Source organism: Pleurodeles waltl, chromosome 10 (genome assembly GCF_031143425.1).
Source record: "Pleurodeles waltl isolate 20211129_DDA chromosome 10, aPleWal1.hap1.20221129, whole genome shotgun sequence".
NCBI lineage: Eukaryota > Metazoa > Chordata > Amphibia > Caudata > Salamandridae > Pleurodeles > Pleurodeles waltl.
This window is the reverse complement of record NC_090449.1, coordinates 767,662,472-767,685,973: the sequence shown is the minus strand read 5'-3', so window position 1 is coordinate 767,685,973 and position 23,502 is coordinate 767,662,472. Positions and strand designations below refer to the sequence as shown.

The 23,502-nt window shown below is 39.1% G+C and overlaps 1 protein-coding gene across 1 annotated transcript in view; it reads left to right on the top strand.

The window, feature by feature from the left end:
- The window catches only part of GPR158 (G protein-coupled receptor 158), a 1,449,349-nt gene that overhangs the window by 836,505 nt on the left and 589,342 nt on the right, over positions 1-23,502 (top strand). The window contains exon 5 of the mRNA XM_069211362.1: positions 15,645-15,713. Within this exon, the coding sequence (XP_069067463.1) occupies positions 15,645-15,713 (69 nt within the window). The remainder of the gene's footprint in view (positions 1-15,644; positions 15,714-23,502) is intronic.

Sequence of the window (23,502 nt, the reverse complement as noted above, 5' to 3'; positions counted from 1 at the left end):
CCAGCATGTAGGTACAAGGTCACGCAGGCTCTGTGGCCCAGGTTTGAAGATTAATGACTGACAGGTCGCAGGCGGTGTAACCCGTATCTGCCAGTCAAACACACAAGCTTAGATCAGATTCCACAGATAGGCAGCAACACTAAAATGTTCCCCAGAGATTGGCCCCAGTAAAGCATAAATGGCCAGAGGGACTCATGCATTTCCAAAACACCATAAAGTTAGATGCCATATGTAGTTAGGTACACTTAACCAATCAGGACACACCACATGCAGTGACTACATGCACCTCAGGCAGGACATTAGAGCACACACTCGCTGACCCACATAGTGTCCATACCAGGTCAAGGCCCCCCTGCATTCCCTATCTGGAAATTGTATCTACAACCCCTTGGCAACTGTTAGTAGCTTTCAGGGAAATAATATTTTATGTGTTTATTGCTCCCAGAGAAAACGTGGGTCCTTTCAGTGTTCTATGAGAGTCAGTCCTTGACCCAGGTGCTTTAACTGCTCTCCTAGCCATAATGATTATTTAAGCAAACCATTTCCTGTTTTGCCAGACACCTCTTGTCTTTTTATTTTAAGGTAAAATCTCATTTGAGCAACAAAAGGCAGAATTTGAGGCTGAACTAAATTGGGGGGCTGCTAAAAGAGTACTCTGTCTTTGCGCACTCTCCTGGGTTGGTCTAACTTGCAACTGTTGTCCCGCTGCAGAGACTGTGCTTGTGAGGAGACAGCATAACCGTCATTATTGTGTCCCTCAGAATTGCTAAAAGGTGAGTTGTTGGATGGAACTCTGTAGAATGAAAAATCACTTCCAGATTCTGCTCCACTTTCCTCTCCCTCAGATGCTGTCTCAGTATGTGTTGTCTAGGTCTATGACTCTGCCTCAGAACTGTCCTCCATAACCCAAGTTAGGACTTCAGTAGCAGCCCTCTCCATGCACTGCCAGTTACCTCAGATATTTCAGTACTCATGACAAGTTCAATAACATTATTAAAAATATAAATAAAGCATTGGCAGTCAAATTAAAGGCGAAAAAGCTGTGCATGGTGGGGGCACGAGTTAATTACCGTAGGGCGCAAGTTATAGTTACTTATAATAACTCTAACCGCTGAATTTCTATAATTTTGTACAAGTAAATTCAGAACCTAACTATAACATCCCTGTAACCTTTGTTTTTTTCAGTGAATATATATATATATATATATATATACAGGGAGTGCAGAATTATTAGGCAAGTTGTATTTTTGAGGATTAATTTTATTATTGAACAACAACCATGTTCTCAATGAACCCAAAAAACTCATTAATATCAAAGCTGAATATTTTTGGAACTAGTTTTTAGTTTGTTTTTAGTTTTAGCTATGTTAGGGGGATATCTGTGTGTGCAGGTGACTATTACTGTGCATAATTATTAGGCAACTTAACAAAAAAAAAAATAAACCCATTTCAATTATTTATTATTACCAGTGAAACCAATATAACATCTCAACATTCACAAATATACATTTCTGACATTCAAAAACAAAACAAAAACAAATCAGTGACCAATATAGCCACCTTTCTTTGCAAGGACACTCAAAAGCCTGCCATCCATGGATTCTGTCAGTGTTTTGATCTGTTCACCATCAACATTGCGTGCAGCAGCAACCACAGCCTCCCAGACACTGTTCAGAGAGGTGTACTGTTTTCCCTCCTTGTAAATCTCACATTTGATGATGGACCACAGGTTCTCAATGGGGTTCAGATCAGGTGAACAAGGAGGCCATGTCATTAGATTTCCTTCTTTTATACCCTTTCTTGCCAGCCACGCTGTGGAGTACTTGGACGCGTGTGATGGAGCATTGTCCTGCATGAAAATCATGTTTTTCTTGAAGGATGCAGACTTCTTCCTGTACCACTGCTTGAAGATGGTGTCTTCCAGGAACTGGCAGTAGGACTGGGAGTTGAGCTTGACTCCATCCTCAACCCGAAAAGGCCCCACAAGCTCATCTTTGATGATACCAGCCCAAACCAGTACTCCACCTCCACCTTGCTGGCGTCTGAGTCGGACTGGAGCTCTCTGCCCTTTACCAATCCAGCCACGGGCCCATCCATCTGGCCCATCAAGACTCACTCTCATTTCATCAGTCCATAAAACCTTAGAAAAATCAGTCTTGAGATATTTCTTGGCCCAGTCTTGACGTTTCAGCTTGTGTGTCTTGTTCAGTGGTGGTCGTCTTTCAGCCTTTCTTACCTTGGCCATGTCTCTGAGTATTGCACACCTTGTGCTTTTGGGCACTCCAGTGATGTTGCAGCTCTGAAATATGGCCAAACTGGTGGCAAGTGGCATCGTGGCAGCTGCACGCTTGACTTTTCTCAGTTCATGGGCAGTTATTTTGCGCCTTGGTTTTTCCACACGCTTCTTGCGACCCTGTTGACTATTTTGAATGAAACGCTTGATTGTTCGATGATCACGCTTCAGAAGCTTTGCAATTTTAAGAGTGCTGCATCCCTCTGCAAGATATCTCACTATTTTTGACTTTTCTGAGCCTGTCAAGTCCTTCTTTTGACCCATTTTGCCAAAGGAAAGGAAGTTGCCTAATAATTATGCACACCTGATATAGGGTGTTGATGTCATTAGACCACACCCCTTCTCATTACAGAGATGCACATCACCTAATATGCTTAATTGGTAGTAGGCTTTCGAGCCTATACAGCTTGGAGTAAGACAACATGCATAAAGAGGATGATGTGGTCAAAATACTCATTTGCCTAATAATTCTGCACTCCCTGTATATATAGATACACACACACGTATGCACACATATACATAGATAGATGTTTCTCTCTCTCTATCTATATCTATATATATATATATATATATAGTTCTCTGCTCTATTTGACTTTGTTCTGTGGTTTTTATGCATCATTTAGGCAACAATTTTTATCCACCTTGCTAAGGAAAAGGGGCTTTCTCCAGTATTGCCCGGCGTTTGTGTGGTTGCAAGTGGTCCCTGATGTGTTGGTGTGCTGGTGTGGGGTCTTTTTTAAAGGGAGCCATAACTTGGCGGAATAGCGTACATTTTTAATTATTTATAGGATTTTACTTATTGAAATTTGGTTGAAAAATAAAATTGGTAGTATTTTAAGCTTTTATCTATGTACATTTCTATCTTGTTTTGATTATTATTTGCTATGTATTTATGTGATTTAGGGTTGACACTATTTAACCGAATAAAGAATTGTCTATATATAGTTCACTTTTTTTATATATGTGTTGTTTCCCTGCTGGCCGTGATCGGCACCCAGGGAAACCACATATTTATTTAAAAATTTGGGCCCTTTCGGAGGGCAGCCTATGACCAGGAGGGCCAACCCCCTGTCAATTTCCTTGAAATTTTGTTTTTTTTAATTATTTATGACATTAAACTCCTAGAAGGGGGGAGATTGCGCCTCTCCAGGGGAAACCATGGTATTTAGTTTAAAAAAAAATATGCCCTGCATGGGGTTTGGCCCATAGTCATGAGGGCCGGCCCCCATGATTACATCCCTGGTGTCAAGTGGGATTTCCTGGCTGTGGGAAACCCTTTCAGAAAGGCCTAGTTTTAAAGGGGAGGCTCTCCTCTTTCAAACAAGGCCTCCCACACAAATACTCCTTAAGCTGGAAAGGCCCAAAGTCATTGGAAACTCAGAAATCTTTATTTACCTCTGAGCCATTGATCAGTGGATGACATGGAGCTATTTCAAACTGAATGCTTCCAAAACTGAAATACTCACATATGGCAATTGGAAATATAATGGGCCACTCTGCTCCTGATCTGACGATCTGGGACTATCTCCAAAAGTATACCTTGGAATTACCATGGATTCCAAGTTAACAATGAATACCCAAGTAGACAAATTAGTAAGATCAAGCTTTATAACCATGAAAACTCTGCAATGCATCTCCCCCACCAGGGATTTCCACACAAGGATCATCTATATCAGCTATGTAAAGATTACATTTGTAACCGGTTGCCAGAATATCCAACATCAAACTGCTTTCCATCTCCCACAAAACAATACATGTACACAAATTACAAGGTGTGCAGCAGCTACACTTGACATATTAACTGAACTGGTAAAAAAAATATGAGGTTGATCTTTCAAAGAATGACTAATACAGAGACATTTTAGGCCACAGTTAGATGATGAAGCAGTTGAAACAATGCGTTTTTCAGGAATGCGATCATATATTACTGAATTGGTCAAATGCATCCATAAATGTACTGAGTTTGAGAAATCAGAAAGCAAATTGGCAAAGAAACAGGAGAAGAAAAAGAGATGATCAATTGCAGCTGAGGCAAATAGTATGCCACTGCTAGGTCCCGGTGATGAAGAAGAAACTTTGACTTTCCCGGTGGGAGGAATACCAAGTGAAGGGTATGTACATGTACTATGGAGTAGAGGAGATTTTGCAACATTTGCAAATCGTTTTCCAAAGTTAATTGAGAATCCTACACAGTGGTACACACAAGTTTCTAGATTTGTGAAAATTTCAAAAGTGCTGTTTATTGATTTGAATACATTCTTTGATATTGCGGTACCAAGTGATTTGTGTATGTAAAATTGCAAAATTGCTGTATAATGGCTAAGTTCAGAGCCTCTGAGAGATGTGCATTCCCCTGCACCGTCTCTTATAGTAATGACAAAATACGATGAGGTGATTACTTTCCTGAAAGGCAATGTTACAGCCAAAGATATTGACTGGTTCAAGATTATTTGAAATACACAAGAGGCAAAAGAGTCAGTGCATGCTTATTATGAGCAATTGCTGGGGATGTTTAAACAGCACAATGGTCAAGAAAATCCGAAGAGAATGATAAGGGGTTCTTTGTGTCGCAGTTTGCTCTTGGGTTAAGACCAGAGATTTGTATGCAAATACAACAGAATGTAATTTGCTCGCAGATTAAACCTTTAGATGAGATCATGAGGTTTGCAAAATACTGCAGTGACGAATAACAGAAGAAGCAGAAAAGGCTTACGGAGAAACTTATGCTTTCACAAATGAAGCTGGCTCAGAAGGGCTTTCAGAATCAGTTGTGTGCTGGGAACACAAGTGGAATGCAAGGTATTGGTTTACAGGCTGGAGTTCAAAGAGCTAATGGAGGAGTTCGTATTTCACAGGGTAGAGGTAAAGGTGTTCTGATTGATCCAAATGTATGTGTACATGTTGCAAAGTTGAAGAGATCAACTCCCTGTCATTGTTATAACAAAATTGAGCATTGGAAGAGGGAGTCTAGGCTTAATTGAAATAGATTAATTGGAGATGACAAAATGATGGAGGAAATCAAGTGCAGATGCAAAACATACCATTTCAGCAAATGCACGTGCCATTGCGGACACAGGTCCCAGTCATGCAGGTTCCGCAAGCTCTGATGGTCCCAAAAAATATGGGAACTCCTGCATTTAATACAATAAAAATGCCCATAGCAAATCCAACTACATTTCAGTATCAGAGCCAGAACTCGTTTCAACAATACCATATGTTGGACAATGATACTTTTGGTTCTGACAATTCCCATTGATGCTGTCTGAGGGGGTAGGAAGATTGCATACTTGGAGCAGTCTTAGACATAGACCACAGTGGACTATTTATAGAAGGAGAAATTAATGGCCCCCAAATGTTGAATAGCATCCACACTTGAGCTAACCGTTCCACTGTTAGAACAGCGGTAGGGCCAAGACCTATCCTCTCAGGAAAGAAGATCCAAGTTATAAATGATACAAATAGCCAGATTATAAACCTAGTTTCAGAAAACATCCCTGTAAAAATGTTTTTGGAGGAAAACCATCAATTTATTGTTTGTGATTCAAGTCCTGTAAATCGGTAAGGGAGACATCTCTTATGCAAGTTAAACTGCACAATTTACTGTACACCGGATGATGTTGAATTTCAAAAGCATGATGAAGATATAGAATTTAAAGAAGGCTTGACAAGGAAAATCTGTAGCATTATATCCAGTGAGAACTGTACAGGATTTGCCTCTTGATTTGAAAGAGACTGTGAACCCAGAATTATAGGATTTTACAGGAACAAATATTGGACTAATTAAAGATATAGAACCAGTCTGGATCACAGTGAAACCCAATGAAGTGTATCCAAGAACACAACCATATAATTTGACCCAAGAGAAAGTGGTAGAAATAACACCAGTAATTAAAAACATGCTGAGGAAAGGGATTTTAAAATAAATAGTTCGAAGCCCTTGCAAATCTTCGATCATGGGCTTAAAGAAGCCAATTGGTAAATATTGGATTGTGCAGGATCTTTGAAGGATTAAAAACTTTGTGTTGTTCAATGTTGTTCGGTGGTACCGAATCTAGCTACAATACTTTTTCAAATTCTGTGCACTGCAGAATGGTTTACTGTTGTGGATCTCCGCTAGGCGTTCTGTTCTACCCCATTGCATGAGGACAGCCAGTTCTTGTGCTCATTCGTGTTTCGAGATAGAGTTTTGGCATGGTGGCAAGTTCCACAAGGTTATACAGAGATCCCATCCATTTTCAGTCAAATCTTGAAAAATAATCTTGAGTCTCTGCAGATGCTTTGCAGATCAGTTGTCGTGCAGTAGATTGATGACTTGCTTGTGGTGTCAACTTCACAAGAAGCTTGCAGACAGGATACAATTGCTTTGTTGAGTTACATAGCTGACAATGGGCATAGGGGGTCTCTGAATAAACTGTTATTTTGTCAAAAAAAGTCCATTATTTGGGAAATATTATTGAGAGGGGAAAGAGAAAGGTGTCACAAGAGAGGGTGGGGATAATCCATAAAATGAATCCACCAAGAATACTGATTGAATTCAGGATGTTCCTGAGAATGGTAGAAAGGTTGGCTACTGTAGACAATGGATACCAAACTTTTCCCTAGTAGCCAAGCCTTTACTGAGGCTGACACACAGGGATGTGTCTGATCCACTTCCATGGGACAGCAATTGCTTGAACGCTTTTCTAGAGCTGAGGGAAAGTTTCTCTCATGCCCCGGCATTAGGAATTCCATATTACAATAAGATACTCACCTTGTTTTGCAGTGAGAGAGAGGATTGTGCTCTCTCAGTGCTTAATCAGATGTATGGAGATTCACATTGAACTGTGGCACATTGTGGACTACCTATGACCCTGTAAACTGAGGACTGCCCGGTTGCTTTGAAGCAGTTGTACCAGCTGGTTTCAGCATCGAGAGATGTGAAAACATAGTAATGAGACTTCCTTTAACCGTTATGGTCCCTCACTCCATGGAAAAATTGCTCACTCAAACGAAAACACAGTGCATGACCAACAGCAAGCTTACAAAGTACGAACAACAGAATCTTGCTGCTGAAAACATAGAACTAAGATGTTGTTCCACATTAAATCCAGCAACTCTTTTGCTGGTACCTGAAAATGCAAATGATGAAGATATTAAACATGATGGTTTAGATGTCAAGGATTTATGCACCGAGCCAAGACCAGATATAAAAGACAAACCTTTAGAAGTGCATGATTGTAATTTTTGTGGACGGCTCATGCTTGAGAAACAGTTAGGGTACCCTGAGTGCAGCCAGTGCAGATGATCCAAGAAGTTGTGAAAGTTTCTTGGCTTTGAGGTATTTACCTCTGCACAAGTGGCACAACTGATTGCCCTTACAAGAGCTTGTACCCTATCACAGTTGAGAGTGACTGTATTTACAGACAGTCAGTATGCTTTTGGTGTGGTCCATGTTATTGGACAGTTATGGTCACAGAGAGTTTTCATGACTTCACCTGGCTTGCCTGTATGAAATGGCATACATGTGAAAAGACTGCTTGATGCCCTACAAAAGCCTACAGAAGTGGCAGTGGTAAAATCCACCGCTCACCAAAGTGGCAATGTCTATGTCACAGTTGGAAAAAGATTTGCTGACAAAGTTGCCTGATATTGTGTACTTGTGACTTGCACATTTAATGGGGCATATACAAATGAATCTAAAGAGGACACTACTTTTTCAATGTTGTTGTCAGTGGCTGATACTTGGGAAAAACAAAATAGATTGCAAGAAAAGGTTTCAGAAGCAGATCAGCATGATTGGATTAGAGCAGGATGTTGTAAAAACACAGATGACATTTGGATTTTAGAGAATGGAAGACCAGTTGCCATACAGCTTTCTGTTTCCCATGATACAACATTTTCATGGTCCTACATATCATGGGAGACATGCAATGGTAAGATTATTCAGGCAAAATTGGTTTAACCCGAGATTTAGGATGCTTGCAGAATAACATTGATGTGTGACTTGCTAACAGATTAATGTGGGGAAAAGAACACCGGTAACATTGAGTCACATAGGAAGATTAGGTGGTTCCTTTAACAGGATGGAAATAGACCTCATCAACATGCCTGTTTGTAAAGGGCTGAGCTATGTCCTAGTTATGATGTGCATTTTCTCTAGATGGGTGAAAGCCTACCTACCATGGAGAAATGACAGTCTCACTGTACCTAAATTTCTGTTGCGAGAATTGATACCCAGGTTCAGGCTACCGGTTTCTCTGAAGTCTGGTTGTGGGACTCATTTCAACAATGAATTCTTTAGAATGTTATGTGCAACTTTACAGGTGGAACAGAGATTACATCATAGTTATCAACCAGATGCTACTGGAATTGTTGAACAGCTAAATTGAACCATAAAACCCTGGTTGTCCAAAGTCTGTGCCTCTGCATCACTGAAATGGCTAGATGCTTTGCCTTTGATATTGATGAGCCTCCGAAGTACTCTTGACAGGAGAACAGGATTATTGCGACAGGAAATTCACATGGGGTGTGCAGTGAGACTGCTTACTGTCCCTGCGAATACACTAGTGAACATCACAGATGACATAAAACTTGATTACTGCAAAGGATTAGCTGATGTGGTGCATTCTGTCTCTCACCAGATTGAAGCTGCTACCCCAAATTCGCATAAGGAGTAGTGCCACAACCTCAGTCCCAGGGACTGGGTGTTGATCAAGAAGCATGTGCGGAGGTCTTGTTTGGAACCATGATAAAAAGGTCTGTTCAAAGTAATCTTGATCTCAAACACTGCTGTTACATGCCTGGGATTCCGAGTTGGCTGCATGCAGCACATACACAGAAATGGAGGTGTCCCTATAAATAGAGTGTATTGCGAACAAGAACCAAGGGCACCTGTGACTGCACCATCCCAGGCAATACCAACGCAAAGAGCCGAAAGAAGGAGAGAGTCTCAGACTATCACACCAGTCCAAGTTCCTGTAATATCACAAAGTGGAGTAAAAGTCCCTGAAAAAGAAACAAGATTTCAACATGAGATAACAGTTATAGATGATCCAGGTGAAGGGAAAAGTAGTGGAACAAGAAGTCTCACACATGATGCTGGATGATCTCAAAACTATGGTTGAAATAAATTGAGATCAAGTGTGTTGGTTGAACATATACCACCAACTACTGGTGAGTAGACAGAGGCAAGCGGTGTAACTGACACAGAAGAAGAATATCAAAAGACTTGAAGAAGGTAAAAAAAAGAGCAAAAGTGTCTTGTCAAAGGTATTCTGCACCTGCATGGATTTACTACATGAATCAAGTGCTAAATGCATCAGCGGAGGATTTGATTGACCTGATATTGGAACTATTTGAGCTTCCATGCCATCACACCAAAAACAACATTGGGGGAAAAGCTGCTGAAAAGATTTCTGTGAGAAACTAAAGTTTGAGAGACACTATTGTATGAAAAAGTACAAAATACTAAAATAAATACTGATATTACAACTAAGAAAGTTACTAAATATAAGAATTATGAAAATATCCCTGTGCCCACGTTTGCAGTAGCAGAGTAAGGCTAACATATTTAGAAGAAGACAAATTAGGGTTAGGAATGACTATACACAAATTTCTGTAAATAAAGCTGTAAGAACTAACTGCAAAAGAAAATCTAAAGAAGCTGCTTTGTTTAAAAGTCTGAAAGTGAACTATTGACTTTATTTGCTGCTATATTTCATTTAATAATCTTATTAAGGACAAGAATAGGTTTCCTAGATGCAAGATTATTATGGGCATTACATTTTTAGTAGTAGTGTTAGAAGTCATAACAATGCTAGTAGGAATTTATCTCACACCAGCGATAGAGAAACTTAGTTCTACACTTGCTCCTGTGACATCTACACACACAATAGAAGAGGCAAAATTGAAGTCATCATTTGCAAATTACATGAAAGAGGATTACATAACCAATGTTTATTCTAGATTAGTTCAGGAATATATGCAAGCATTGGATGTAAAGGACTGTTATGTCTGTGCACACTTACCGTAGTCAGCTGCAGAGACGGTGATATACCGTCACATACCATTGTCAAATGCAATCACATTTAATATTTAACTTAGTTTAGAATATGGGCAAGAACATTTTGAATGCTGTTATTCAAATTACAACATGATTCTATCAAATGTTCCATTGCAGAGAATAACAACACAAATTTACACCTACAGGCAAAAGAACTGAACACAACTTGGTATTACTTTAGACAATTCACACATACAGACACTGTTAGGGCATATAAAAACAATATGGCCTGTTTAATGAGATCATTATAAAGGACACTTATCGCTGCATTAAAAGAAAGGCGGGCACATAATTCCTTTATGAATAAAAACAGGGGAAGACATTTAAATGTTTGAGAGAAGGACGAAGATGAATACAGAAAGAAAAATATCTGTCATAAACTGAAACTAGACAGACAAAAGAGGAAAATATGTGTTTACAAAAGAAGAAATCAATTTAGAAAAAACTTGTAGGAATTAAAAGTTGTACACAGACATTTGAAATTATGGGAGGGTCATGCCAAATTTTGCAAAGAGAAGAGACCACTATCACAGGAGTTTATTTAGTTTGTGGACAGGATGCTTATTTTCTACTATCAGCTGATTTGGAGGGTATTTGCTATTTAGCTTCACTGTTTCTTAAGACGCATCATGTAAGTACTATAGCTGCTTTGATAATGACACCATCACATAGGCATACATGTACTATAGGTGATGGAATGCAATTAGTTGGAGCTATTTGTGGGGCAATCATACCACCAGTGGGAGTTGTTTTAAAGAATGGGAAAATTAGAAAGCTTTCAACAGTACTGGATAAATTGGAGACTAGCACTTCTGGAGCTTTATTAGTTGTTAGCACAGCATCAGTGGTTGTCAGATTAGTGGTTTTACAAAATCGCTTAGCTTTAGACGGTATGCTTGCAGAAAAAGGCTGCAAAATACTGAAAGCTCAGCATTGCTGCTGAGAGTAGGAGAATTTTAGAATTCACTAAGACCATTTCCCACTTTAAACCTGAATTAGAATAATTAGAAACAACTAGTGCTTTAGGAAATGTAGGTAAGGAAGTTTCTGCTATTGGCAACTGGCTTGCTGCCACTGGATGAGGGTTTTTAATTATATATTTGTGCTAGTCCTCATAGTTGGATTATGCTTATGAACTTTGTTTGCTTTTTATAAGAGCTGTGGATGTTATTTTGATAAGAGAAAGAAACAGATTATGAAAGAACTAGAATTAGAAGAATCTAAGATTGAGAGTAAAAAAGATTGAAGAATCTGAAACTTTTAAATTAAAAAAGAAAAGACTCAACTGAGGATGTTAGCTCTAAATATTCATTTGTAAAGAAAATATGATGTTTTGATAACCATCAGAAGGGGGAATTGTAGGAGCATGCACTAAATGTTGACAAATGGTGAAACAATGTGCACAATTAATGATGAATAAAAATGTTTTTAAAATGCAAAGGTTGTTCTAGGCAATCATGTTAAAATGTGCTAGGCTGAAATGCTAAGAAACTGACATGTTATAGTTAACTAAACTGGAAGAATTTTAGAGTCAGCGTAAGACTTGATCTTAACCTCTTGAAATACCTCTTTGTCACGGTGAATGGTTGTTGCTCAAAATGTTTTTCTCTTCATTTATATAGATGGTTTTTTTCTTCTGAAAAGACCACTGCTAACTAATTAATAGACTTGTCATTTAGAAGGTTAGGTATGAAAGTTCACACACAGGGATGTGGACATTAATGGAAAGACAGATCATGAGAACCTAGACAAAATACTTAACTGATAAGACATAGTTGTAGTCTTAGAAGTTGCTGTCTGAAGTATATTGTGTTCCCATGAGAAGACAATCAGTGAACATGTTCCCATGGCTGCATCAAAAGCTGATTTGTCGACTGAAGAAAGAAGAAGCCACACGAAGTTGTCACATTTGATTTTGTCTGTCTTTAAATGGTGCATGTTGCTAGAGTAGGTTATCTCACTCCGCTTATGACCCCTTTCATGCTCATGTTAGCATGTTGCTTAGAGACTCTACTGTGTTTCTTGAACCTTTCTTCATGAGAAGTTCTGGTTTGATTGATTACTGATTTATTGTACTGAATTTTGATGCTAAGCTGTATGATTTCTCATGAATTCAGAACTCTTTATAGGTTTCTGAAACTGACACCTTTATCCTTGTCATTCCTAGAATAAGGATTATTTTCCTATATGGAGAGCGCATAACACATTTTATGACTTAATGGTTACAAATTTTTAGTATTGATTTCTGCTAAATCAAATAACTGAGATTGATTAATCTAATTGATATGATGATTCTAATAAAGATGAACTACTAAAAGATTGATTTATAAAACCCTTTAACTCATACCAAACTCTTGATTGACTGAATACTAGTTTAAAATTGTTGTGATAATCTGTGATTAATCTCAGACAATTTAAAGATCTATCAACCTGAGAAAAGTAAGGTTAACCCTGATGACAGTAAGCTGAGACTTCAAACTGAAATGATCTAAATGCCAGCACTGCACAAATGGGAATTTAACCACCCACTGGGACTGAGGGCTTAAGAGTTTAATTCTGCTACCCATGAATGTGAGTAGCAATGTAAATCTGTACTATTATGCTCATGTATGTGGTGGAGTACAGTGTCTGCACTGCAGACAAAGGACATTTCTGGACGCTCACTGTATTGCATGTCCTCAAAGTGGGAATGGGAGGTGCTCACAGTGCAGATTCCATAGCATCTCTTTGAACGAGGTAAGCATCGGAACCTGTGATTGCCATACCCCTGGTATACCATTGAAAACAAAATTTCCACAGATTCATTATGCATTTGCAAAAGATCTAATATGACATGGAAATTGTCTTTGTTAATATGCATATGCAGGATATACTCCTTTTAAATTATATATGTAAAACCAAGCATGACCACACTATTTCTTTGGGATGACACAACATTGTGATACTGTCCAATTGACACAGTTTGCATAAGATCAAATGATACAATAACACATTGAATAAACTGCAAAACAAGAGCGACTTGAGGAGACATACATTTTTGTCCATGGTAATAAATATAGCTGCCCACAAATCTGAAAACTCCTATTTTGTGTGTGTCCCTTGGAAACATTCAACCTGCTGGTGTGACCCTACAATAGTTTTTTTTTAGTTTTTTCCTTCTTTTTCCCATAAAAAGTGTTTGAAGGACACAAAGATTTAGGTCTGCTTGGTCTCAACAGGTTACAGGCAGGAGATGTGGCTGTTGTTGAGTATGCTCTTAGGGTTTTGGATGTACATTTTCGTAGTGTAGATCAGACTACATCCAACATTCTAGAGCATGTAAAATGGAACACATGATGCATCCAAGTGTACCAAGTCCCCTGGTGCAGAATAATTCATTTTTTTGTTCTTGCTTTTCAAGCGAGCACAGCTGGCAAATGGGAGGAGGTAGTTTTCCTTGCAATTTTTGGATTCATGCTCACTCCTCTTCTTCCCATTATTCTGATTACTGGGACTCCTGTCTGGTTAGAACTTCTTGTGCACCACATTGATATGTTCAAGGTGGAAACAGTGTTTCATGAACACTGTCTCTTAATTGTTGCATTTTACAAGTGATTTAGTGATGCAAATTAGTCTTCATTTCCTCATTAAGAATGTTTGTGCTCATCCTTCCCTTTGTGTACATAATGATTGCTTGGATGGCTTCCACTTGGTGCATGTTACACTCATTTGAATGAGAATGTTGACATATACCATGTTCTCCAGGGCAGGACCTGGTAATGTATTGAGGTGGGCTATGCCAGCATTTCAGGCTACATGTGTTCAAAGATGTTTCTTTGTTTTTGTGCTTGCTGCTATCTACAGCTAGCGTTTTTGAGGAGGCAGCATTTTGTTTCATTGTAGTTGGAGTCCGTCTCATAAAACAGCAAAGGTTCAGTGGTAGATGAGAATGCTGGAGTAAGTGTACTGTCTTTTACCTTCTTATGTGCCTATGTCTGTAATGATTCTTTGTTCCTTCTTTAAAATGTCTATGCACTTGTGAAACCCGTTAACTAGAGACATTTTCTTCTTGGGTTTCCACAAGGCATTTGAGATTGAAATTAGAGAGGTGATGTCAAAACTACTTGGAGAATTAGGGCACTATGCCTAGGCATTTAATTGCAATAATTTCCACATCGACTGGATGTTTTCTGCTAAACTGGGTCTGAACTGAATTGTCCTGACCGGTGTGAAATCACTCCGTAGTGTAAGCGTGTTGATGGTTTGTTTTATTTTGTAGCCTTAACTTTAGTTGTCATGGGTCCTAGTATCAATCCTGGTGGTTAGGAAGGTGATGTGTCATTATACTTCTGACATGGTTGCTTTCTTGTCTTTCTCATCTTCAGTCTGTGTATGGATGAAGAATTAAAAGTTATTTTCATTAGAGCTTCATAGATGTTGGTGTTCTTCCAGATGGTTCAGTTTGTGTTTCGCCAGCTGCATTAGCTTGTAATTAAGTTGTTCTCTCATTTCCAATTGAAATGAGGGTCCTATACTTTGGTAGATCGTCAGTGAAATATGGGAGGTGACCATGAAAAGTGGCACAGGGGCAATGCATCTTTTATGTATGGGCAACCTTCATTAATCAGAGACATTTGCTGACTTGTCAAAGTTTGGAAACCCATGCTTTCTTCTTTGATGGATTAGCGTTTTGACCTTTCTTTTTTTGTTCACTCTGGGCCTGATTTAGATCTTGGTGAATGGGTTACTCTGTCACAAATGTGACAGTTCTTCAGCCTACCGTATTACAATTTTCCATAGCATATAATGGAATTGCAATATGGTGGATGGGATATCCTTCATGTTTGTGACAGAGTAACCCCGTCCGCCAAGATCTAAATATGGCCCTCTAACTTTCTTTCTCTTTCTGGTTTCTCTTTTTACCTTTCTCGTACTATATCTTTCTCATTCTGTCTATCACTTTCTCTTTATCTCTTTCTCTGTGTCAGTCGCTCTTTCTCTAGACTTCTCATTTGCCTTGTTCTGGTTTGCTTAACATCATAAATGATTCCGTGGTACATATCACAATGTAAAAGATACTGGAGATGGAGGGGCTTAGTTAAAAACAAATTGTGGCCTACTGCACTATGGTACCTGTCTCAATTAGTGGATACATCTGCACAAAGTAAGGGCTCTGTGGAGTAAGACATTATAGCTAGATTGTGAGAAAGAGAACTTTTAATTGAATAAGATTTAGGATGCACAACGGCTTATTGTGATTGTCAGTATTTCACTTTAATACATTCATTCATTCATTTATATTTACTGAGTTTAATGTGTTTTTATTTTCAGAGTGTCAGAGCATCAGGGCTCGTTCTGCTGGAGACTGTGCTGTTTGGATCCCTTCTTCTCTATTTTCCAGTAAGTTGTAAAATATTTGTATGTGTAATGCTGCAATTTGGCCGAGAAGCATCACATCTGATTACTTACAGTCTACCAAGCTTTCCAAAATATGCTAAAAATAAGAACACGACAACTTGGCAATGGGAATGTGAATTAAGTGGGAAATTTCATAACAAACAAGCGAGCCGTGAGGAAGTTCTGCGGCTGCTCTGGCTAATTAAAAACTGCTCACTACAGCGTTTCAAAAAATGACACATCTAGTATACTATGAGAAACAAAATCTGTAATCTGTTATAGTGCAGTGAACTGATTGTTGGTGTGATTTCAAACATTAGTAAACTGTAGGACACATTGACCTCAGTTTAATTCATACTGAAGTATTATTGGATAACCTACAGGATTCCAACGCACCAAGCCGCCAAAAACACATCACTCTAAGCTCTAGATGAACTATCAGTTCATTCACAAAATGTGGCCGCAAATTGCACTTGTAAAGCGATCTATTAACATATTTCATTTCAAAATCACTGTACGCAATGGGTCAAAGAATGACGTGCATAGTGAATATTAACTAAGCACGTCACAATTTGTGTGTGGCTACAAACAAAACGGATGATGACCTGCGGGAAACAGCAGACCACCATTCCATAGGGAAAAAATTAAAGCAGCCCTTGTTCCTTAAAAGAACCAGCGCTGCTTTAAAAAAAACACCAGAGAGGAGCAGGTAGTGAATGGTCTTAATTTTTGTGAAGTAGTTACCACCTCCTTTGAGCTATTTGTTAATGCATCAGTGGTTTGCGACTCGAATTGAGGTTGCAAACCATTGATACATTGCATACTGAATTGCAATGTGCTAGGAACGTCCCATTTGCATCCCTACCAAATTGCAATTTGGTATGGGTTGCAAAATTCATTTTACGAGTCATAAAAACTTTTTACGTTTGCAATGACCATTTTACAGTCTGCATAGAGTGCAGTGTTCCAAAAAACTCTTCATAGCAGAGCAGATCTTTTTCCCTTGTTGCACTTGCCCATGTTCAGTTGGCAAGCCAGGAAAATCTTACTCCACACCACTTCCCAGCAAGATTTCTCAAAACCAGAGGTCGGGGATGGTCGCTACTGCTTGCGTTGAGAAAACGTCAGTGTGCATTGAGAAAGCTGCCGTTCGAGTAGAAAATCTACTCAAGCAGCAGAAAAGCAGCAGCACCCTCTTCTGAAGTGCATTGTGCCGTTTGCGCTGCTTTTTCAGCATGGGACAAAAACCTGGTGCTAAAAATCAGTTAGAACAGCATGCCCTCACGCATTTTGCTGCTTGCATAACTTCATGTAGCACAGTGGAATTTTTTGGTCACTTTCGACCCAGGCCTAGTGTGGACTATACCGAAAACAAAGGATTTAAAACACTGTGAGAAATACTGTTGCCTTGTAGAGTCTTGAGCTCATGTGCATTCCATGAGAAAGGAGCTCTGTATTATATAGTGCACACTAACTCTTGCAGTAATACAGAGTTTATATAAGTTATGATCAAGATGGTTTAGTTCATTTTTTGTATCTCTCGTGCCCCATGCAGTCATTTTCTGGATGGTCTAACTTTCAAAATCAGGATGGCGTCCCTTCTCTGTGGCATTTTCTCGATGCTGCCTCTTCTTGGATTTTTATCTACAACTTCAAGAATAGTACACCTATGTTCCTTTTGCAGAACGGTGTTAGAGAATGTGATTGAACAATGGTGCAGTTACTGATGCAATATTTGTGCTGAATGGTTATTTTGTAAGTCTCTTGATATGTTTTCCCAATGTAAAGCACATTATAGGGGCACACCATTGCCCAAACCATACTTTACATTGCAATTTGTAAAGGACGAATGGAAAATCCAAATGTTGTGTGATAATTCTTTTGCTGCTATTGTCTGATGGTAAACCATATAGTGGCCACACCGCGGCCACACCACTGATGACCACTGATCAGAACTAGATCCTAATTAACTCGAAGAATATTCGGTTCCTAAGAGTGTGACTAGGACATGGGCCCATAGAAGTTCATAGTTGAAGCTGTAATTCCTTTTGAATTTCAGGAGATTTTGGGTGGTGGTTGCTGTAGGGATACCAATACATGGTGTGGATCAATGGTAGAGAATCTGACCAATGGTTTGGCCTCTGTTTTCCCTTTCCATTTTAAAAACTCCTCTTGGGAGAATGAATCCACAACTTTTAAGGGCATTTTTAAGCCCTTTTTTGCATAGCCTCTAGTTTACCCGAGTCTTCAAAGAAAGTTTCTTTTGTGGTAAAATGATGCTTTATTCTAAGTACCTGACCAAAAGGGAGGTTGTTTCTTGGGTAGACGTTTTAATAGTGCAGGAGGATGTTTTCTGCTTTATTTGTCTGGAGGTATGTCACAAGGTACCCTGAGCAGGGGTGGCCCCTCCACTAAACCGTAGGGGTGTCGCCCTGCTGCTGAAAGGCAGCAGAAAAATAAAATGATAATACAACTATTGTATTATCATTTTACTTCTCGCTTTCTCCTCAGCCATTCCACCAAGTGTAGGATGGGGTGGAGTCATCCTCATTCCCAGGGGAGGAGTAGTGTGCACTGTAAGTGTGCATGTTGGTTTGGCCGGCCGTCCTAGGCTGGTCAAACCAACATGCACACTTAGAACTCTCCACCCAGGCTGTGTTGCACAGCCCGAGTGAAGAACCACTGCAGGCTCCCAGTCCCCAGGTGAGAGGCACTTCAGCCCACTCAGACCAATCCAGGCACTTCTCTCATGCTGGGCAACAACATGAGAGGACCGTCTGGATTGGGTGGGGAGAGAAGAAGCAGAGAAGCACTGAAGCAACAAGCAACACTGAGTCGGCATATGGCAGGTAAGTTTTGTTTAAAAAAAAAAAAATTAGTCCACCCGCTGGCATGACCACCCCACTGAGCATTATTGCCAGCAGCTGCCACTGGTCCTGAGTCCTGTGAGATTCATCTGTCTGAGAGCCTTATTTCTGATTATTATGGTGCATCATAAACTTGATATCTTAGGATCTACCGTTGAGCCAACAAAACAGTTCTTGTGGTTTATCTTCATTGCTGGTTCAGATGTAAAAAATGCCATACATGTACTGTCTCCAGGTGGTAATGTTTTAAAAATATGGTTTACTATTGTAAATCCTGTATCCTCTTATTGTGTCATGGAAAAAATAGCTAGTTTGGGGAAAAGGAACAGTAAATTACAGTGCCCTTGATTTGAAAGAGGAAAACTCCCTGGAAAAAATAGAAATTCTTCTTGCAGGTCACCATTGCCAATGAAACAGTGATTTCTGTAGGACCCCAGCTGGATCATGGACATTGATTTAGGTACCATTCAATAACTTCTAAGTCTTCATCCTGAAGGATGATGGCGCATTAAAAATCTTGGTCCAATATCATTAATATTTGATCTGTTTTGTTAAACTTTTTCTTTCCACTCTTTTAATAAAGTTAGTTGTATCTTTGACATATCATCTAGTTGTTTAAAAAAAGGTTTTTTTTTTACAAAAAAAGGATGTATTTGTAAATAGGATCAAAAATTGGATCATAGTAATGTGGCTTTTTTCATTCTTGGCAGACGGGTTACTCTGTCACAAACATGATGGGTACTCTCTCCACTCTATTACAATTTCCATAGAATGCATTGGAATCGTAACATGGCGGATAAGATGTCCATCACATTTGTGACAGAGTAAACCTGTCCACCAAGATCTAAATCAGGCACTTAGTTTTGGTGTGTCATTAGCTGCAGAGCTTTTCCAAGACGTCATTTGACTTATCGTACAGCCTGCTCTGAATGCATTCAACTATACCTATTACTTATTAGTTTTCAGAGCTACACAGGAGGAGCATGATAGATCTCTCATACAGGTATGTTGTTTACTTACTGATGCAGGTTTGACTTTAAATGCAGAAAAGTGTGAGTTCCACAAGACAAAGCTATACTTCTTTGGCTATATATTTTCTGATGGGGGAATGACACCCAATCCTGTGCAAGTGCAAGCACAGTCAAATGCTGAGCCCCCACAGGATGTTTCTATTGTATGTTCATTTCTTTGCATGGCCAGATACTCTTCAAGATACATAGAGGACTTTACTACTGTTAGTACTCCATTTTGAGAGTTGTCGAGTTCATTTCAGTGGTCACAAGAATGTGAGAGAAGTTTCAAGAGAAACAAACACACCATTGAAAATGCTGCTGAAATGGCATACTTCAATTCAAAGCATCATATAGAGGTTGTTAACGATAGTCCAGTCGTGTTATGCACTATCCTTGCCCAGCACAGTGGAATCCCAAATGCTGAAAAGCATAGTGTGGCATATGCATACAGAAGCTTGTCCCAAACAGAATGTGCTTACTCACAATCTGAGAAAGAAAGTTTAGCCGTGGTATTGGCTTGTGAACATTTCCATGTATTCCTGTATGGAAAGCCTTTTACGCTGGTAGCTGATCATCAAGATTTACTGACTATCTTTGGCAACCCAAAAGCCAAGATGCCTCCTCGCATTGAATTATGGGGACTATGATGCAAGAGTACTTGTATAACATTGTGCATTGTCCAGGAAGGATCAAAACCCTGCTATCTATGTTTGAAGAGTGCCTATACATGGTAAAGGTCCACCTTCTAAGATGGCTGAAGCCTACATTAATTTAATTGTAAAATCAAATACGCCATCTGCTATATTGTTAGCCCAGGTTATGATTTGTCCATAACTCAGGAGGGAATTATACTACAAAGGACGAGAATCTTGATTCCACAGAGTATGCAACAGAAAATTATTGAAGTGGCTCACAAAGAACATTGAGTATCATTGCCACAAAAAGAGCTCTCTGAGACCAAGTAGGGTTTCTATATTTAGATGAGAGGGTTGAAAAAGAACTCAAGGCCTGTCACCTATGCAGCTGTCTTTCAAAACATTACGCAACATCCTCTGAATATGTCAGAACTCCTTAAGCATGCATGGGAGAGAATAGCAATTGACTCTTTTGGTCCACTCGATAATGGACATCACCTGATGGTGATTGTGGACGAATACTCATGTTTTCTATTAGTCGAAGATCTCTCATACTCAACTCACAAACAAGTCATTGAGAGACTAGATGACATCTTTGTGACATGGAGTGTTCCAGCCATTTTGAAGTATTATAAAAGCCCACCTTTTTTACAGTTGAGAATTTGAAGAAATCCTGGAACATCCAAATATAAAGTATTAAAAGATTACACATTTGTGGCCGCATGCCAATGGATGTTTTGCACATTTTATGAGTACCCTAAAGAAAGCAGTAGAGCATTCAACTCTTGAGAAACTCATTTTGAAAACTGTATTAAATTCTGCCCTACAAACTTATCGTTCAACTCATCGCATGGCTACACACTAAAGTACTGCGACTTTGATGCTCAGAAGAGCAATGACAACCAAGTTATCTCAATGGACCAACAAGAGAGAAAAACGTGACAACACGATTCATACAAGGGACTTGGTTAACAAGCAGAAAATAAAAGCTTATGTGGACAATAGACGACATGCGAAAAATATCACTTTTAAAAGAGGAGATTTGTTTTTTGCCCGACAGATGGGAAGAAGGAAATCGAATGCTCCATATGATGCTGAACCTTTTCATATGGAGTCTACCAAGGGCCACATGGTGACTGCCCAGCACCCTGGGAAGTCTGTACCAGAGACTCTTCTCACTTTAGGCCTCTGATTCATTGGCCTTCAAATCGAAATGGCGAAGGAAAGACTGAACCTGAAAACTCAGTGACTGCTAATACCTTGTCACCTTCTTCAAAAATCTCTGACACGGAAGGTGACAGCTCCCAGCTTCCACTAACCAGAGAAGGTCCACTGATCAAAGTGCCAAGAAGGTCGATTGAAGATATTTCATTGTATGTGTATATATATATATATATATATATATATATATATATATATACACACACACACACAGAGTTTGCAAAAACTGTTTTTTTTTTAACAGTGGGGAAGATGTAGCGTCTTGCAAGGGTTATGAGGGAACCCTTTTGTTTTTGGTCTAATGTTCCAGTTTGCTTTTCAGGCACATAATCTTACATGGGCCCTGGGGGTGTAACAGGCATTTGCGTTCACTTTTTGTGTCACCCCAAATGTGGCCTCTTGTGTAATATAGATTGTACCAATGCACATCATGCAGATGAGATCACTATGTGACGTTCCCTCATTTGCATGCAGTAGTGTCCCCATGCAAACAAGGAAAGACTGCACTGTATTACGGACACAAGCATTAAAATGTCGGAGTGATCCAAAGTGACAAATATATCCAAGTGGCATTTTCTGTGTCTGGAAGGATGTAGAGGGTTATGGATGAGCGGGAGAAATAGAAGAATTGAAGGGGAAAAGAGATTAAGTAAAACAGAATAAAGAAAGTGGAAGTAAGAAGGATTAAATAAGAGAGAGGTAATAGAGGAGAAGATGGTGAAAGAGAATGGAATAAAGTGAGATAATAAAAGATTGAACAAATGATGGAGCAATGATGACTTGGGTTACACTAAGGTCTTTCTTTAGAGTTTGAAAGATGGGATACTCTGTCTTAAATGTGACCAGTGTCTTGTGTGCCTTGTTACTATTATTAGCTTTTGCACTTGTAATACAGAGGATGAGATTTCTGTCACGATTTGACTGAGTATCCCATTCATCAAACCCCAAATAAGGATCTAAGAAATTTGTGAACATGACTTCCATAAGGCTAACTGTACAGAGGAATAGTAAGATTGATGTGCTGATTAAAGATTTATGGATGATCGGGTATCTGTAGCTTTGTTTAATAATGGTTGCCCTAATAGCTGTAAGGACGTCCATAAGGGCTGCTAATAAAAGCATTTTAAAAATTGACCTTTTAGTAATTACGGTCTGTGATATGGTGAAGGATTGCTTAATGTTGACCATGTGATCCTAATCTTTCCCCCCAAAAATGTGTTGATTAGTAAGGTCTGGAACTGCGTGGTGTGGCGTGGGATTGATGCAATATCTGACATCCTTGAAGAAGGATTTGCATCTGTTGGATATTTCATGACAGGTGATGTGTAATACCTGGTTCATATACTTAATTAAAATAAAGATTTTTTGAAATGCAAGTGCATACTATCGATACTTTGAGCCATTGTTACCTGTCATTATTGTGGACATGAATCTTACCTTACACCTCCCTACCTGTAGCAAGGTAATCAATTATAGTTCTGCTCTATTTCATATACTTAACAACCTATCTTTTGTGATGACTGCTTTTGTTTGTTCTGTTTATACTGGATGTATCCATTGGAATTTAAATTTTTGATCTGGTGGGTTGAAAGTCCTTCTCAAACAACAGCCACAGTCTTTGTCAGGGTGAACCACAAAAGTCAACCTGTGCCTAACACTCTAGTAACTTGGCACAAAAGCAGCCAGGTTTAATTTAGAGGCATTATGTTAAGTATTTATGCAGCACTAAACATTAATAAAGTGAAAACACAACACAAGAAAAAAACTAAACCCAATTTAGAAAACTAGAAACACTTTTAATAAATAAGATGCCATCAAAACAAGTTAAATTCAGTCAGTAGAACTGGAGACATTAATTTTTAAAGGTTTAAATACAAAATAGCACCAAGAGTACTGTGGGTATCTGGTCGAGCTAGACCAGGACAAAGTCACAAGTTCTGGCCACCCATAGTAGAGTGAGGGTCTGATATATGGACCAGGTTAGCCCCACTGAAAAAGTTACCTTCTCAAAGTCCATTGTGCAGAGTTTAAAACTTCAGGATTTCACGGGAGGAGC